The following is an 18,100-nucleotide window of genomic DNA, read 5'->3' as shown; positions in this document are numbered from 1 at the left end:
TTCACACTGTCTTTAAAATGAAGAATGAGCATTGCTAGTAAATTTTATGTAAGAACTGGAATGTGTATTTTATTTTACAGAAAATTTATTTCCCTGTAAAAGTAGAAAACATCATTGATCTCAAAATTATTATGGAATATATTGCTTTAGTGGACATGTATGGACTTTGACTAAAATATTGGCTAAATACTTCTTCCTCTTTTCCTAAAGTTTCACTCAGATGTGTCTCTTCACAAAGCCAAATATTTAATGACATTAAGTATTCAACAGTAAAAAATTATGTGGGTGTTGAACACAACTCATATTACAGTAATTAATTTTTTCTCCAAAAGAGTAAATTATTTCTGTTTCAATCAAACGGAAACGTTTCGTGATTCCCCTCATAAGCAGGGGATTTACTGAGTAATAAGAGTTATTCACAATCTCTTTATAAGGCAATTAAAAGCCTGAAAAGCTTAGCACTGTAACATACACAGCTTCTATCAAGGGAGCAAAAGAGAATTTGAAGAAAATGCATTACAGAACAAATACCTATTCTCTTCCAATAACTACCTTTGCAAACACATAGTAGCAGAGCTTCAGCAAAATCACACTAACACCAAATGGGTAACAAATCAAAATGAGTAGTATTAACCTTCTAGAAGAGGCTACTAGTGAAATTCTCCAAAAATTCATTTTATAGGCACTTTAGTTTAAGATTTTAATCACTGGCAAATTGGCATAAAAGAAGGTTTACACTGTTGACATCTGTTGATGATACAGAGTTGGGAACATTAACATGCAAAGAAAGATAAGAATATCACACAGGAAAACTTGGATAACCTTGAAATGGAATGACATTTCAAAGCATAAAGTACAAGAACATGTACCTACAGCAATAAAAATCTCCCAACCCATATGTTTTATAGACTGGAAACTCATCAGTTGGAAAGACAACAAAGAAAGAGAAGGACCTGGGGGCATTATTTGATCATGGATGATTGTGGCCCATCAATGTGATGCTGTCATGAAAAAGACATTTGTGATCCCAGAACACACTAAGGTGCTTCCTGGACAGACTGATTAAACAACATTAAGCAAGGCACAGCTGAAATCTCTTCTGGAACACTTTGAGAGTCCTGGCCATCCTTATCTTAAAAGGATGCATGAATTTCATGGAAGGATTACTAGAGTGGAGGTAAGAAAGGTGTTTCAAGTGAGAGGACCTCAGTGAAGTTCAATGTTTCAGCATACCAAAATGAAAAGAGAGAGAGAGAGAGACTGCTTTCACAAAAACACTGAAGAGGTGAGTGTGAGGGAGTGGGGGAGGAACTTATTTAGGCAAAGGTGATGTGAACACCAGAACAAATAACTATAACCTGTCCATAAACATACACATGACAAAAATGAGCAGACATATTTTTACCAGCAAAAAATGAGATTGCCAGGAAGCTGCACAACCAGGGCAGGAAGGACAAAAAGCCTATTTAAATTTAGGATGGTCCTTTGCAAGTTTTTAGTTTTACATGATGTGGTTGCTTGCAATTGCTAAGACTAAGCCTAGATGACCCAGGAATTTCTCCAGTCCAGGCCCCAGATGTAAAATAGATTTCCTGCTTCAAAGTTAGTGTCAAAATTAATGATTGAAATGTGGGAATGAAGTATTTAGAAAGAAATTCTCCTTTGGCCTAAACCAAAGTCAGTGGTCCAAAGAAAACAAACTATCAATATGGAAGACAACTAAGCACTTTTTTCTTGTTCTCATATACAAGATGCTCCCAGCTATTAAGATGTTTCAAGCACAGGTATACAATTTTATCTCTCAATCTGGAAAACAAAAGTATCTTTTCTAAAACAAAAATTATGTCTTATTTTAAGTCCAACATATATTTTATGGGTAGATCTCAAAAATCTGAGGGTTACAAAGGCTTTCAAAAGTTGCCTTTCACATGACAAGAAAGTATCTCGCATTTATGGCTATGACTGATTCCACAAAAAATCAGTAGATACAGTTTTGATGTTGAATAGCCTCAAGCCAGTCAAAATGTACACTGACTAATAATGCTCTCCTTTTTTATGGCAGTCTAAAATACTAAAAAATACCTTTTATTGAAAGAACACCACCCACAGTAGGGGTCCTTTGCAGACAAGCATTCTTGCTCAGAAGCAAATCTACCGCAATCTGCAACTGGTATTCTTCTCACCTGAAACCAAAGAATGCAATAACACATTGAATTAATACAGCCTCCATAAACAGGGAACTTGAAGGTTACCATTAAAAATCTGACAAGCACAGTCCCTCTGGGGAAGTCTCCTTATGGATTCCCCTCTGCCAGAAGACCTTTGGATAGAAATATGCAGCCTATTTTGCACACACTGTATTTTGCCATCAGATAATGAAACACCTCTGACAATAACAATTTTGATTCTACTACTCAAAGGCCAGCACGGGCAGATTAATGCAAGAAAGACTGATCAGCATAGTGAAATATAGATAATAATAGAAAGGAGGTACATTTTACAAACAATGCTCTGCTTAGCAGAACACCATTTTCCTCTCCTCAGAATGGAGATATTTAAATGATTGATGAAGGTGCATCCAAAAATGCATGCGCATAACAAAATGCATCTGTGTTTGCATCACCATGTCAGGTTACTGCATGTGCACACTAGAACAAACGCATGCAACTGCTTAGCATGCATGAAAATGCCATTTCAGTAAGTAAATGTAGATAATTGTGGCTATATGTATGTATCTATACTTGTACATTCAGCTTGAATATCCTAGCCAGCCATTTTCAGAAAAGGAAAGGAAAAAGAAAAAGAGAAAGCTGATTACAAATACTGAATACAGATACAAATAATGTGATTAATAACAATGTGAATTAATGATCTTAGTAAGAAAAACTAATTCAAACCATATTTTACAAATTTGCAAGAATTAGAAGTTCCTATATTTTGTCAACAGAAACAAAGATACACTGCTTTCTGCAAAATTATATTTACTGCTTTTTCCATCCATATATTGTAAAATTCAATTTATCTGAAAGTGTGTGAGATAATCAATTCAGAAACCAGTCATAATCCTAGATTACTGTGAAGTTAAAGAAGACAGTGTAGAAGCCTTATTTCAGCTCCAAGAGATGATTAGAGAAGTGCATTTATTCCTAAAAGCTGCTGTTCCTCTATAACAACTTGGTCTTTTATCAAAGCTAAAGAAAATTCAAGTCTTTGAATATCTGTGTATACTTTTGACTGAGACTTCGATTCCTTCTATATTTGTGATAGATGTTTTATATCAGTCAGGGGTTCTCCTACTAACTTACCCCTGCTCTATAACAGCAGGCTAAAACACTATGTTCACTGCCAGAAAAGTGATTTTATTTTAACTGATGGTAATTAAGTGCTGGGTGAAAGATGGACAGCAAGCCCTTAAGCTTTCCATGCCATCTTTCCCACTGCTGGCGAGACAAAGGGATTTTCTGATTGCTGCTCAGTAGCCCTGCTGCAGGATGTGCTGCAACAACTGTATGTACTGGCTCCTGGGAGCCGCTCACTGCTCGACGTGCAGCTCCGACACGTTTGCTCGCATGCAGCAGCTCTCAGCCACTGCTGAACTCCCTGGCCTCACTATGCACACACATTGCTCACTTCTCATTGTCCTTTTGTTTTGTTCTTCTGAAGTCTATGTCTAACTGAAGACAATGGGAATTTTATCACTGATTACAGCATTATCACTGATTTCATCAGAACTAAGGCTTCAAAGCCATCTCTCAAATGAAGAGATTTCTCCACTTTATAAAATCCTTAATCGACTGGCAAACCCTGACCTACCAACATTGGGACTGCTTTGTCTCCAAAGAGTGTACAAGTTTTTTTGCTGTCTCTAAGCTTGGCTCTGCATGATCTGCATTTTCCTGCCTCCAGGAAAAACAGAAACAAACACTCCCTTGGCAGAATGGCATAAAATAACCATGGAATTATAATATAATTATATTATAATTATAATATTGCTGGATCATAGCAACACTAGGCAGCACCATGACAGCAGAAGCTCTTCCAAGCTCTGCAGGAGTGCAGTCTAAACTTGGACAACATAAGCAGGTATTAGATGGAAAGGTGGTGACTGCAGTTTGCATATTAAAAGTCTAACTCTGACACAAACTGATGCTTGACTTAAAAGTGGAAGAAATCCTTAAAGCAGTAGTTTATATGAATTTATTATTTTATTAAATGTTGTACTTACCTTATTGGCAGAGGACAGATAGATGTAGTTATTATTCACTGGATCAAGTCGTAGTTTGGGGAAAATGGAAGTTTCTTCCTCAATTTCATATAAAACCTCTGGGCAACTAGATTTCATATCCTCATTAAGAATAGCCTAAAACATGTGTAATTGAATTATTCCCATGTTCTTTTATTGATCAGTCAACATCTTAAACAAAAGCCTAATTTCAGTTACATCAAAGCCTCTGAGATGAACTACTGTGCCATGATTCAATTCACTTACTGCACTGATTCTCACACTGGACAAGGATGAAGGAGAAGACCATAAGAACAGAATTTCAACAAAATCCATGCCAGACACATTTAGCACTGAATTTGGCACTGTTTTAGCATATGAAACATGCCTTCCACCAGGCCTGTTACTGACTGATTTGGAAATTGAACGTGGAACAAATGGCTATGTCCCAAAATTACAACCTTTTACTCCTGTCAATGGAGAGAAAGTATTAGCCTTCAGAAAACAAACTAACATTCAGACACCCATAAAGTAAAAAGGAATTTACACAAATTTCTTTGTGGTTTCTCTAAGTACACACCTGTGATTATATTTCTTTTTCTTACCTTGCCCAACTTTACTATTTTCCACCACCCTTTGCCTAGAATTCAAGGGAACCAGAGACCCCAGAAACTTCATTTTAGAAGTCAATAAGCACACCAACGCTGGTTTTTCATGACTAAACAAGGGAAATATGTTCACTGTCTCCACTGTGTTAAGGAGACATGGAAGACTTCAATTTCATTTTTCATTATCAAAAGCAAAATGAAATCAAGTGGACAAAGTTTTTCAATGTCTCTACTATATTCCTCTCCAAATGTCTGCTTAATAAAGACAAAGAATGAGAGTCATCCTTTGCAGTGTAGGCAGGAAATGCACATTTTCACAAAACCCGGAAAAATAAAGCATAAAAGACATTTGACTGGATGGTTGAAATGTTTGATAATGAGATAAGACGACTTTCACTTTCAAGCAATGGATTTAAGTTAGCACAGGTCAACTATTCAGAAGCTAAGGCAAAATGAATCTTGACTCTTCTCTCTAATGGACAGCTTTTCACATCACACAGGCAAACAAACAAACACACACTCTTCCAAAATCTAACAATATTTCTACTGGAAAAATCAAAGCAAAGAGGAAACAAGGCAGAATAACTGAGAACTCCATAGTCTGTTAATTAATACTGTGGGCATTAGTGTTTTAATGAAATGTTTACTTGAATTTTAGCAGGGTACATAATTGCTTTTGAAAGTTATCTTGCTCTCCAAATGACCATACAACAGTTATTTCACACACAAAATATAGAGATTCAGGGGATCATATTTGTTTATAATATACTGAATAAACCAGGAAATATTTACCCACTTGAATGCAACAGCAGTTGGTGGAGAAGGGAAGAACCACACTCAGCTTACCTTCAGTAACTGTCCATCATCTGTTCCCAAAAAGAGAACTATATGATTTAAAACAACTGTGCCATAAACAGCTACTAATCCAGAGTGAATCAAGGTAGGTAATTTCTTGATTGATCGTGCCTCCTGAGAATCAGATATAAGAAAAACATATTAAAAAATCATTCACCTATACTCAAAAACTTTGAGGAAAAGAAGAATCCTTGGAAAGATTCTCAGAGAACCAACTCTAGACAACACTTTGAGTAACATTCCAATTCTGACACAATTTCAGAGCAACATATTATTGAAATTACACACAAAACTAGTTTTTCATATGTGACAACCGGCCATGTCTGTAACAAATATTATATCTGCTGCAGTTAAATCACTGACTTCAGTGGGATACAGACTCAGTGTAGCAGCAGTAAGTTACTTTGCAATAGGATTTCTATTTTTTGGGACATAAGTCCTGGGTTTATTCTGAATTTCCAGTTCTTCTCAATGAGCCTATGCTTTGCCATCACCTGAAGACTAGATACACTCATCAACCACTTTCAAAGGCATGCAAATATTCTGGAGAAAGGAGACACTTCAAACAAACAGTGTCTGTGTGTATAAAAATGCAAACCTTCATCTTCCATGACACTAGAGGAAGTAGAGACCTGTGTATTACATAAACATAAAAATGAGATAAAGCAATATAAAGTTCATGTCACGGAGAACATAAATGTAGCTGTGTGAGCTTTAAAATCAACACGTTACCCTCAATTCTCCATCCCACCTGGAAGAAATTAAGTGGCAAACACATGCAAGCAGCTCATGAAAAAAACATCATGCAGGAAGTCCCTGTATCTTGTGGAATGAAAAACCAAACCAAAAAACTCTGATTGTAGATGATTGACTGTTGAAAGGAAATCTACAAGAGTGAGAATAGGACCATTTACCGGGGAAATCCCTAGAAGCCCATGTGTCCCCTTAGTAAGCACTAACTTGGATTTAAAGTCCTGGAATTGCTCTAAGTCAATCTCTGGTAGACATTGCCAAAAGTGTGATCCCACCTGCTCTCTAAATGGGTCCAACCCCAGTCAAGCTTTACTTCACTTTCCCTGTAATGTTTTCCAGTGAGCTTAGTTAAGGCAATGATGTGTCTAGAAAATGCTCTGTAAATCTACCTACCTACATCTTCATTTGAGTCATGCTCCTCATGATATGAACATGTGGCTGCACAAACATGAGTGCTGGCAAAAAGGAGTGGCAGGCATGGAGAGGTAGGAGACAAGAGCTCAGGTAAGACCAGCTCATTGGGAACAAGCCCTGTAGGTTAGCTTACAAAATCCAGAATTTCAGCCTCCAGGACGGATTCCTAAACCTACAGGAACCCTCTGAGTGCAAGAGCCTATTTCACTTAAATGCACAAAACAAAGTGTGGAATGGACCATCAAAACTGACATTTAGAAGTAAGGTGAAGGCATTTCTCAAAGTTATGAAGCAAATCGGTAACACGGTAACAGCTGAATTCAACTCTCCTGCATGCTATGATGCTGGCTTAATCCCAAAAAGTCTTTCCACTAGAAATATTTTTTTTTTCTGAACTGCAATCCTAAGTCAATTATAATGTTCTTCAGTCATCTGAATTATTTTAATTAGCTTGAAAGAACAGCCACTTGGAATAAAAGAAGACTTGATTAACTTTCATATTTAAAGTCGCTATTTCTTTTTTCATGCAGCAGGAACAAGACACAGGGAAGTGTCATCATGCACTGGCACAGAACTTTGGTAAAACTCACTTGGCCATGAGAATCCAGTACCCTGGACGTCTGTGCTAGACAGGGAAGTGGGGCAGGGTGTGGTTACAAGCATTTTAAGGTGGAAAAAGTTAACTCACTTCGTAATAAATCAGAAGGTAACAAAACTCCAGAACTAGTGCACTCAATGACTCCCTAACTCAGGTTAGGGAGTGAGGAAGTGGAGCTTCCATACTTCCATTTCCACCAAAATTAGGAATAGTTTTTCTGCAGTGCACCATGTAGTAGTGTAAGAGAGATAAACTACACTAGGTTCCTCGCAGACTCTGTTCAACAAGATCACAGAAAAGAGGAGTACTCACTCGGTTTCTGAAAAGCTTTGCTGCCAGATTTTATTTTGACCCACATACTAATAAAATAACCAGTGTCATATCAGTGCATCCTCCTCATCTGACTGAAGAACCAGTACTGACAAGTGTGGAAGTCTCCTCCCCTCCTCTGCTTGCTAGAGGGAGGGTCAATGCGACATTGAGCTAATACGGGTAAGAACGGGGGGAATTCAGACAGTGGACAGTCACAAAAAAAACAGCCTTCTCTCTTTTGCAACCTATTCCTCCAGTTTGCCCATTTCCTCCAGGGTGCAGCTGCTTCTTTCACCCTTCTGTCACCCCTTTTCCACATCCATTTATTGTTTTAACGAGCCCTTTTACCTCTTCCACTGTGACTAATGGGGTTACAGCACTGTAGGGCCTTCCCAAGCTGCTTCTTTCACAGCTAAATCCATTCTTAAAAATGCATTTACAGTCTAAACTTCCTTTACACTTGAAGAGTCGTTCACCTCTGTGGTCATCTGTTTGTCTATCCTAAAACATTTTCAGGCACATACAAAAGCAAGAAAAGCAAGAAAAGCAAAAGAAAAGATAATATCACTCTGTAAGTCCTCCCTTTTTTAATTCTTCAGTTTCATCCTCTGTTCTATTCTGTAGTCCCTCTACAGTCTATACTTGTTTGGTTATTGGCATGGAAGGTATTTATACTCATTTTCTATTTGGCACTTCATTTTCAGATGTACCTCCATATGACTCCAGCTGCAGCAACCATATTCACACTTCTACTTTCTGTCTTGATTTCCTCCTGATTATTTTACACTGCGTGCCTCAGAGAAAAGGGCAGCATTTTTAGCTCACGCAGCACTCATCATATGCAGCTGTCCAAAAAGTAAAAATAAAGGGTTTGAGCATCCGAGTGAAAAAACAGATGCAGCTATACAAAAGGACACAAGATTTGTAAGTACCATATAGCAATAGTCAACACTGAAACAACAGATGCTTTTCCTAGGGAGAAAGAACTTTTGGAACTTTATTCTTCTTTTTAACTTCACCATCCTTTAACCACCTCCATTAATTTTTACTATATCAGAGGGTAACAAATATTGGAGCATGCAGCAAGCCTTTATTAGGGCTAAGGAATGAGAACATGAACCATTCCGAAATTTTATTTCCAGGAAGTTTTTTGATTTGTGCATTGCCCAGCAGTGTTAGGTGGACAAGCCTGTCCAGGTGAGTAGCCTGCAAAAAATCAAGGATGACCAGAAAATCAGTCTTCAGACCTTGCAGAGGCAAATCCTGAGGCTTATGATGCAAGGCAGGAAGAACAGTCAGAGGCTATGGTTGAGTGAGATGCTGATGGAGACTCCTGAGATGGGGAAGCTAGAAACTAGTGACTTCCTGCATCAGCAGAAACAGTCCTTCTGTGCCCTCAGATCTAAGTTCACAGAAGTGGTAAAGTGTCCTAATAACCAGTGAGGTAGAACAAGCTCCATTAAGGAAGGCTTTGAAACCAACTGAGCTTGAACAGCGTGTTAGCAGAGAACAAAAGGAAGTGGTGGGTGACCATGAGGGATGAAGGCACATACTTGCTAAACAGTCATGCTGTTACAATAGGCTGGGGCTTTTTTTAGGGGACCCTACCCATTGCAGAAAGACTGTGGTAATTTTCCTTTCCTTGGACTACTACCCATTGTTGCACATCCATGTGGACATCAAAGCCATGGCCTAGTGCAGATCAGTGAAGTGAAAAAGATGGGACTCCAGGCTGTGTTAACCTGTGGGGTCAGTCAAGAGTGATGCTCTTCTGGATCTGCTACTCAAAACCAAGGAAGAACTGACTGAAGATGTGATAATCCAAGCAGAGAACTGGAGACCAGGCTTCAATGTTTTCAGGGAAATAGTCAGTGGGATCCCCTGAGAGTCAGCTTTGAAGGGAAATAGAGCTCAAGTAAGCTAGCAGGTCTTTCAGGACAATCTCTGTCAAGCACAAAACTCAGGAAAACAAGCAGACCTACCACGAAATGGCCTCTAGCTAAACGGGGAAGTCACGACTGAGCTACACTGCAGAACAAGAGCATGAAGGAGGAGGAAGGGGGACTAAGGAGGAAGTCTCTGGACATGCAGGAATGGTGTTAGGAAAACCCAGGGTCACCTGGTTTTGGAACTGGCAAAGTATGGTATAGACAACAAGAAGAGATTCCACTACCACATGAGCAATGAAAGAATGAACAATGAAAATGCACACCAGCTGCTGAATAGCTCAGGAGATTTACTGACAGTGGATGCAGACATGGCTCTGGACTTCACTAGCAACATCTTGTGATTCTTTGTACACAGAGTTCAAGGAGGAGAGAAACTACAAGTACTGGGAGAGGATTAAGCCAGAGATCTCTTAAGAAATCTCAGATTTTACAAGTTTTAGGGAAGACAGATGGGATCTGTAGGAAGATGCTGAGAGACAGTCTGATGAAGCTGAAAGGTTATTCTCTGCTATTTCAAAAGGTGTGGAGATCAGGTAAAGTCTCCAACTGAATAAAGACAAATACTGCACCAATATTAAAAAAAAAAAACAAAACAGTTTTTTTCAGGGAACTACACATTAGGTCTCACTTTTTTCCTGGGAGAATCATGGAGGAAATCCTCTTTGGAACCATTTCTGGACACAAGAACACGAACAAAGTGACTGAGAAAAGGCAGCATAAATTTACCAAGAATAAATCGTGCCTGACCAATCTGACGTATTTATAAGACTTGTAGGTGTGGTGCTTAGGGGACAGGGTTTTGTGGTGGATGGTCTTACAGGTCTTTTCCAAAACTGGGCTGGTTCAGCCTATAGAAGAGACAGTTTCAGAGGGACCAAAGAAACAAAGCCAGGCTCTTAACCAAAGTGTACCTAAGGTAACGAGAGACAATGACACAAACTGAAACACTGCAGGTTTCTAGTGAATAGGAGATGAAAAAGCACCACTATGAGGGCAATCAAGCAGAACAAGTTGTCCAGAGAGGTTGTGCAGTCCCCATCTCTGGAGTGTGAGAGTTGACAAGTTTTTGGTGGCTTATTTCCCACACTAAACAGGGATGAACTGAAAACTCATTGTAACGAGACATAAATAGTCACTTCAAAAACGTTAACTCTAGAAACCCATCAAACATCAGATGCAACACTAGAAGTCTGTAATACTCAGGAGATTGACTTTACTACTATAAAATCAATTACAGGATCAATTTTGATACAAAATTATATTTAGAAGTCTGTAATTATTTCCTTAAATAAAAGGCAATGAATCACTCTGGAATGAGTTACCACAAATTCAAATGTTGTTCCTGTAAATTAAATGCCGTAATTAAACTGATGTGACTCTGTTGACTTCAAAATCTCATTTTGGTAGAGCTTACACAAGCTAGGATTCGTCCTAGGATTCCAAACTGTGTTTGATAAATTAAGGGACACATACCAACCCTCATATGCATCAACCACTGAAAAATGAAAACATTCAAAGAAGAGACTGTTACAACTCTTTCCTTGCATTAAATAACAGATGAAAATCCAACCAAGATAGCTTATTTTTTAGTAACTATCACAACTACTTAGCCTTTTCACATAACAAACACCTTAATATAAACTACAGCAATTCTCTTTCTTACAGGTATATGCCTAAGAAACTTTTTTTGGCATTTTATACCTGAAAAATTGTGAATCCTTGAATCTCCCTGAGTCCTTTTCTTCTCATGCAACTTTTTTAACGGCAAAAACCAATTTCCAGATTTGTCATTATCATGGTTAGGTAACACTCTACATCTCTCCCCTATTGATGTTCTCCAATTGGAACACTTTTCCTACTCATCTACTTGGCTGTGACTCACAACATCCTGGCTTGTCTGTGAGAGACCTGAGATCCTTGTAGTTCCTATTCTGTCACAGAACAACAGAAGAAAAGCCTTTCTTGAAGTTCACTAACTCCCACAGCAACTTTGTGACAAATTCCAGCATTCCTCCTGTGTTTGTAAGTACTCAGTCAGGTTTCTGAAAAGAAATTGAGAAATGAGATTTGGCAAATTCACATTTATTAACTAAGGAAATTGTGAAGAAGATGCACTTATGTATATGTAGGATATGCTAGAGAGTCCAGTAACACATACACCCTGATAGTGCATGTAAGTAGATATGTTCAAAACTAAGACACACATGAATCAAAGAAAAAATAGCTGAATATAAAACTGCAAAATGTTTTAAGAGTAGTTTCAACTAAAACACCACTTGCCTCTTGCTAGATAGGAATCCTGTCTCTGGGAATCAAGTAGTGCCAATGTCCTGAATAAACACATCCAAGCAGGACAAACTTTGTGCACACTATGCACACTACTGCACAAAACAAAAATGGACTTACCTACTTCTTATATGGAGAAATTCCACGGAATTTTTAGCAGCCACATACTTTTTGATAAAGTTGTTAAGTAAGGATCTTAAAAATTACTAGTTTTCAATGACAGACTCTAATCCAGCATTAAAACTTAATGCAAATGAGAACTTTGGCCTAAGAGGTAAAGTGAAGCTAAAGAGATTACACACCTACAGTGAGTTCCAACAGGATGCAGAGCAATTTGGTTCCAATCCAGTGAAGTACTCAAGTACATGCTTTTCTTTAAATGCATGGGCATGAGATGATGGAAATACTTATATATGCCTGATGTTAAATATGTCATTAAGTGCTTTATTGGGTTAGGCCCTGAAAGCTCAGTACCTTACAGGAATGAGTTCAGAGTACAACATGCAGCAACGGCATAACAGGGAATTTAGGACCATAAATACCCTGGGCTAAGCCCCTCTTGCAGTGTCCTACTGAGAAATGCAATGTGAGTGGAGAGGGGTAAGAGGATGTCTTGCCTAAAGGTTATCAGAATAGTAACAGAAATCTGAAGGATGACCAGAAGGAAAACACACTGCCACTACTCCCTAATGTATATGCTTACTATAAATTGTATTCCTGCAGTGAAAAAATCCCTGTATTTTCAATTGTTACATAAACTGTTACATAGTCCATGTCTGGGATCCACATATCTCATCACATCACACCTGAGCTCCTGCATTCACATGTACCCAGCAGAGACGACTAAGACCCGCAGCACCCTACAACACATGGTATCTGCAATGCAAAGGCCAGACTGACATTCAGCACGGTCCATCCACCACAAGCACCAGAGAGGTCTTGCACTCACAGCGCTCATAATGCTGCAACACATTCCTTTGCTCAAGACCAAAACTGGGCTTAAAAGACTGGAGTTTAAAGCAGTGTTAAGTACTGTTGCTTGCTGCCATTCCTACACATCATAGTACTCCTGACAGCTCCATGCCACGAGGCACTCCCTTCTGGCCAGAGCCACTGCTGCAAGCTGCACACTGATGGACATGCCACACTCCATCTTCCTGTCAGCTCTGAGTCCAAGTGATGCCTTGTGAAGGCTGACCTAGAACAGAGACTAGACAGAGCTAAAGAATAAAGTAGGTCTTTATTAGAAGGCCTCAATGGATACACCTTAGGCAGCACAAGAGCCCAGCCAGGGCTACGCCCAAGATGAACCCAAAATCATCACAAAAAATAGACAACTGGTCACAGGGTCTCACACTTTTATAAGTTCTGGTCTATTAGCATATTGGAGTTAATTGTCCAATTATAGCTTTAGCTTATCAAGTCCCATCCTTCTTGTTTTTCTGTCTTCATTCTGTCCACCATTGTTTATGCTCTTGGGCCTGAGATTTGGATCATTTGTCCTTGGTCCCCAGCTAGAGAAGGAATTGTTTTGTCTACTTTGTGAAGAGAGCTTACTATCCCCTAATATGAAGCTCAGAAGTACACACTAAGGCAGTACAGAATCTGAAAAATATAAAAGCTAAAACCTGAGACAACACAAGAATAGCATATTCCATGATTGCAGGGTCTCCCATACTTTGGTGAGAGACGGTAGAAGGATCTGGTCTAAAACAACCCAGAAGCAGCAGCATATGGGCCTGTCATCTCCAAACTTACTCTGCAATAGCCTAGCCTAACCTTCTGTAGTATAAAAAATATTAAAGCTGAACTACATGCATTTATTTCTATGTTTATACACCATAAGCCCATATAATTTACTTTAAAAAGAGAGCTAATTAGCCATGTAATGGTATAGGTCATATTACTTCACAGGACCCACATGTCCTGCTATCTCACAAAATATTAAAATACCACTTTTCTCTCAGTGGCAAACTGCATTTCTTGTGCCAAAATATTACAATCAATAACATCATCATTGGTTGGGACATAAGGTTAAGTAAGCAATCCTTTTAAAGATTGTTACAGTTGAGATTCTTCAACATTGTATCCAAATATAATCTAAGTTTCCAGGAGGGACGAGCCTTTTGGGACATGAAAGTAACTCTGGAGTCACAGGAGTCTGATCTGAATCAGACCAATCCTGAAACAAGTGGTTCATTGATTTTTCATATTCAGGCCCTGAGAGACAATGGGAACAAGGAATTACCCTGACCACAGAAATATATGCCTCACCTTACCTGCATTATGTTACTCTGTGAGATCTATGAGGCTCTTCTGAAATCTCTTGCATGAGGTTTTATAAAATGTTTAGAAAGGATCTACTGCCCAGGAAGCATTCTTTTTCTGTTTTGTTTAGCAGGCTCAGAAAGCACTTTGCTAAGAAACTTCATGAGTAATTAGAAACAAACAATGCAAACTAAAATTCCAACAAGCAAATAGGTATTTTGGGATCAGAATGAGACTTCAAATTCATTCCAGAAGTTTGTCTTGTGGGAGCACAGAAATCACACATTGAGCTAGCACTGGAAATCAAAGGATTGGCTCTGGCTCCGTAGTGAGTTTCACTATTTCCTTCAGCAGAGCTGTCTCACCCACATATGGGGTTCTCATTCACAACCACGTCCTCTAACACTGGCAATAGTCTCACAGCTCAGTAGGGAGATAAGCAGACTGAATCACACATGCCCTCTGGTAGTCTGTTTGGAAAAAAAACTCAGCACTGCACTCCACTATGAGTTAGATTTGGAAAACCAAGGAGTGCCAGTAAATCTACTGCACTTCTTTCAAGGAATTTCGAAGAAACTCTTATTGTAATACACTAAGGATTCAGTAGTTCAGCTGCAAAGACCCTGGATGGTGTGGGAACTGCAAAGGGCTTAGGGATTGCTTTATGATGCCTTGTTTGATCCCTTATGATTCTTCTTGATACTTTTCAGTGGTCCTTTTGCCACAGCTCTGGAGAGTCTTCTGAGTCTAAATTAAAAGCATGGACAGGCCTTTCAAAAGCACCTTCTTAATCTGAATGACATTTTTACCTTCCTATATAATATAATGTTTAGGTAATTTCTTTACTACTGACGCCACAACAAAACCAGTAGCCTTGCCTATCCCACCCTCTCTGCGCCCAGCTCACCCTGAAAAGGAGGAAGGCGCTGAAGAGAGTGTCACTGAAGTAGGTGACATGGGGAACTCTATGGGATACCACTGTCTGTGAAAATGTAACCACTGCAACAACAAAGAGATATCACCTATTGTTGTCTCCTGCACACAAGGATTTGGGGAGGTGGCTGTGTGAGCCCTCCAAAGCAAGGCCAATCGTGTAAGGCTTGGGAAATACTACTGAACAAGGAACCACAGATAACTAGTGAGTGATAGGGATAACAGTGCACACAGCCCAGTGCACAGAGCCAATTTGATGAGGTTTTTTTTTTATTTCTGATGTAGCTGCAATGACATGAGATGTGAATGCACAGAATAAGATAGGAGATGCTTTATCTAGGCTGTATGGAAAATAAAATGAAATATGACTAATCCTAGGCTGAAAAGGACACATCGAGGGAGAAGCCTAACACTCAGGTCTGACCCAGGATGCCCTCAGGTGCTCCCTTAGATGTACCTTTCACAACAGGTAGGTGGGAAGTATACCAAAATCTAGTAAGGAATCAGCTTTTTAGAAACAGAACAAGCCGGGGAAATCACGAGAGCTGACAGAACCAGGGCTGATGTGCAAAGCCTGGTGTGGCTCTGAAGTTTCTCGCAAACTTCACGTGCTTCCCGGTCAGGGACACCCCGTGAGTAGTCATGCACAGAGACACGAGCCACAACAATAACAATGTCAACAAGGGCGTGCAGGGTGAAAGCTTAGCAAATGATGCCCAGACTTACACAGCTTTTCCCGTTCATATTGAAGTGTGTGGATGCACAGGCTTGCTCCTTCATCTCCTCCATCCCAAAGATGCAGACGGCAGTGCTGTTCCACGCCTTGGTGTTGTGGCTGTGGCGGAACACGCCCACCCACCAGCCCCGCTCACCCTGGCGGACAAGGCTGGAGGAAATAATGAGGCTCCTGCACCCGCAGTCCAAATAGACGTGCCCTTGCAAAGTAAGGCCACCCTCTGAAGGGCGCAGCTGGCGCAGGACAGCCATGCTGGGTGGCTCCGTGTTATTGCCCAACTTGGCCTTCAACGTGTAGTAGGGAAAAAAAAGGTGATCCCTCCACTGGAGCGCGTCAACAAAGTGCAAAGGTTCCTCCCTGCGCTTGATGATGCCCAGCTCCTCCTTGGACTTCAGGTTGACCATGCTGCGCACCGTGATGACGGTCTCCTTGTCCGACTTCGAGGGCTCGCAGTGCAGGTGGTTCGTGTCGGCGCTGGTTGAGTAGGTGGCCGCCACGGCCAGGTACCAGGCGCCGGCCTGCTGGAAGACGACGCCGGCGGTGGAGCCGTCGGGCAGGCAACTGACCACCTCGCTTTGGTTCAAGCGCTGCCGGTAGGACGGCTGCTCCCACACCTGGCAGGCGCCGCCATCCTGGGTCCAGCCGGTCAGCAGGACGCCCACCCCGCCGGCCTCCTCGTAGTGCAGCAGCAGGTTGCTGCGCGTGCCGGGGGGCTCCCCGCATCCCTGCCCCGCCGCCGGCACCACGCGGCGGCGGCGCTGCAGGTCGGGCCCCAGCTCGTAGAGGCAGCTGCCGCCCGCCACCAGCACGGCGCCGCCGCTCACCTCGATGTTGTCGATGGGGGCCCCCAGCAGCTCGAAGCTCTGGGGTCCGGCGGCGCCCGCCAGCGCCGCCAGCAGGGGCAGCGCCCAGCTGAGGGCGGGCGGCGGCGCCGCCATGGGCGCGGGCTCGGCTCGGCGCCGCGGGGCGCCTCAGGCGGCGGCGGGCGGCGGGCGCTGCTGCGCCATGGTGCGCGGAGGGGCCGGGCGCGCTGCCGCCGCTGCCGCCGCTTCTCCCTGCGCCGCGGCCGGGCTGCGCGGGCGGGGAGTTCCTCTTTCGGGGCGGGGAGGAGGGGGTGCCTGCACGGGAGAGGTGGGCCGGGCTCCTCCGGGAGGGCTGCCGAGCCACCGAGCCGCCGTGCGCCGCCGCTCCCCCTCCGCCCCCCGGCCCCGCCGGCCCGCCTTGCCGCGGACGGTGGGCGGCGGCGGCGGCGCCGCGGGAGCCCACCTCGGCCGCCGGGCTGCCGGGGGCGGCCGCTCGCAGCGGCGTGGCGGGACGCGGTGGGGAGCGAGACCCACCTCGCCCGGCGGCGCTCAGCACCCGGACTCGCACGGCGACCTCTCCGGAGCACCGGAGCAGGGGAAGCCCTCCGGGGCAGGGCGGCCCCCGTGCACTCCCTTTGCCTCGCTCCCGGCCCGGCTGAAGCCCCCCGCGGGTAGTGGGCGAACAGCGGTGAAGGTGCTAAGCGGAGGCAGCCGGTGGCGCGGTCCGCTGGCGGATGCCGGGTGTGGGCGTGGGTCAGACTCCGCAGGGCTCCGGCGGCGCCCGCTGCGAGCCTGGAAACCCGTGTTGTCCCCGTTCAAATGCACCACAGAACCGCCCCGCTAAACAGCACCCCCGTCAACCAGTCGGCCGATGCCTCCTTGAGCGGGAAGGTTGAGGGGTCAGAGATCCCTGGTTAGAGCTTGGTCTTGCCTGAGGTAGAACAAAGGCTCTCGGCATTCTCCCGAGTCCTGCAGGGCACACAAAAAAACTGTGCCCTTTCCAACTGTGCTGCTGAGACATGAACGCCCATCCAACGCGCGCTGGGGGCTGGATGGGCCACGTTGAATGCAGCAACTGATTTACTTCATCTCCCACTCTGTCACTGCTGGCTGAGGTTCAACACAACGTGAAGTACAGGTTGCATGCTGAGCTTACGGTAAATTATCGTTTTGCTGAATTTTGAATGAAAAATTAAAACAGCAAAGATGCCTTTCAGTGTTATCTTTTGGCTGCCTCTGGAAACTCTGGGTGAGGATGGGTGTAGGGCCCATTGCCTTACTGAGAAGAGGATGTAATGTTCAAAACCGAGAAGTCATCTGACCCTCCATTGAAACTGCTTTTATCTTAAAGTACCTTGATAGC

At 42.5% G+C, this 18,100-nt stretch overlaps 1 protein-coding gene across 1 annotated transcript in view; it reads right to left on the bottom strand.

The window, feature by feature from the left end:
• Positions 1–16,872, bottom strand: part of PLXNC1 (plexin C1) — a 70,680-nt gene extending 53,808 nt beyond the window's left edge. The window contains exons 1-4 of the mRNA XM_053977489.1: positions 15,925–16,872; positions 5,677–5,799; positions 4,226–4,360; positions 2,083–2,183 (exon numbers count right to left, since the gene is read on the bottom strand). Coding sequence (XP_053833464.1) covers positions 2,083–2,183; positions 4,226–4,360; positions 5,677–5,799; positions 15,925–16,872 — 1,307 coding nt within the window. The remainder of the gene's footprint in view (positions 1–2,082; positions 2,184–4,225; positions 4,361–5,676; positions 5,800–15,924) is intronic.
• Positions 16,873–18,100: the final 1,228 nt, after the last annotated feature.

Source organism: Vidua macroura, chromosome 5, assembly GCF_024509145.1.
Source record: "Vidua macroura isolate BioBank_ID:100142 chromosome 5, ASM2450914v1, whole genome shotgun sequence".
In the NCBI taxonomy this organism is placed as follows: Eukaryota; Metazoa; Chordata; class Aves; order Passeriformes; family Viduidae; genus Vidua; species Vidua macroura.
The sequence above is the reverse complement of the archived record's forward strand: the minus strand, read 5'-3'. Positions and strand labels throughout refer to the sequence as shown.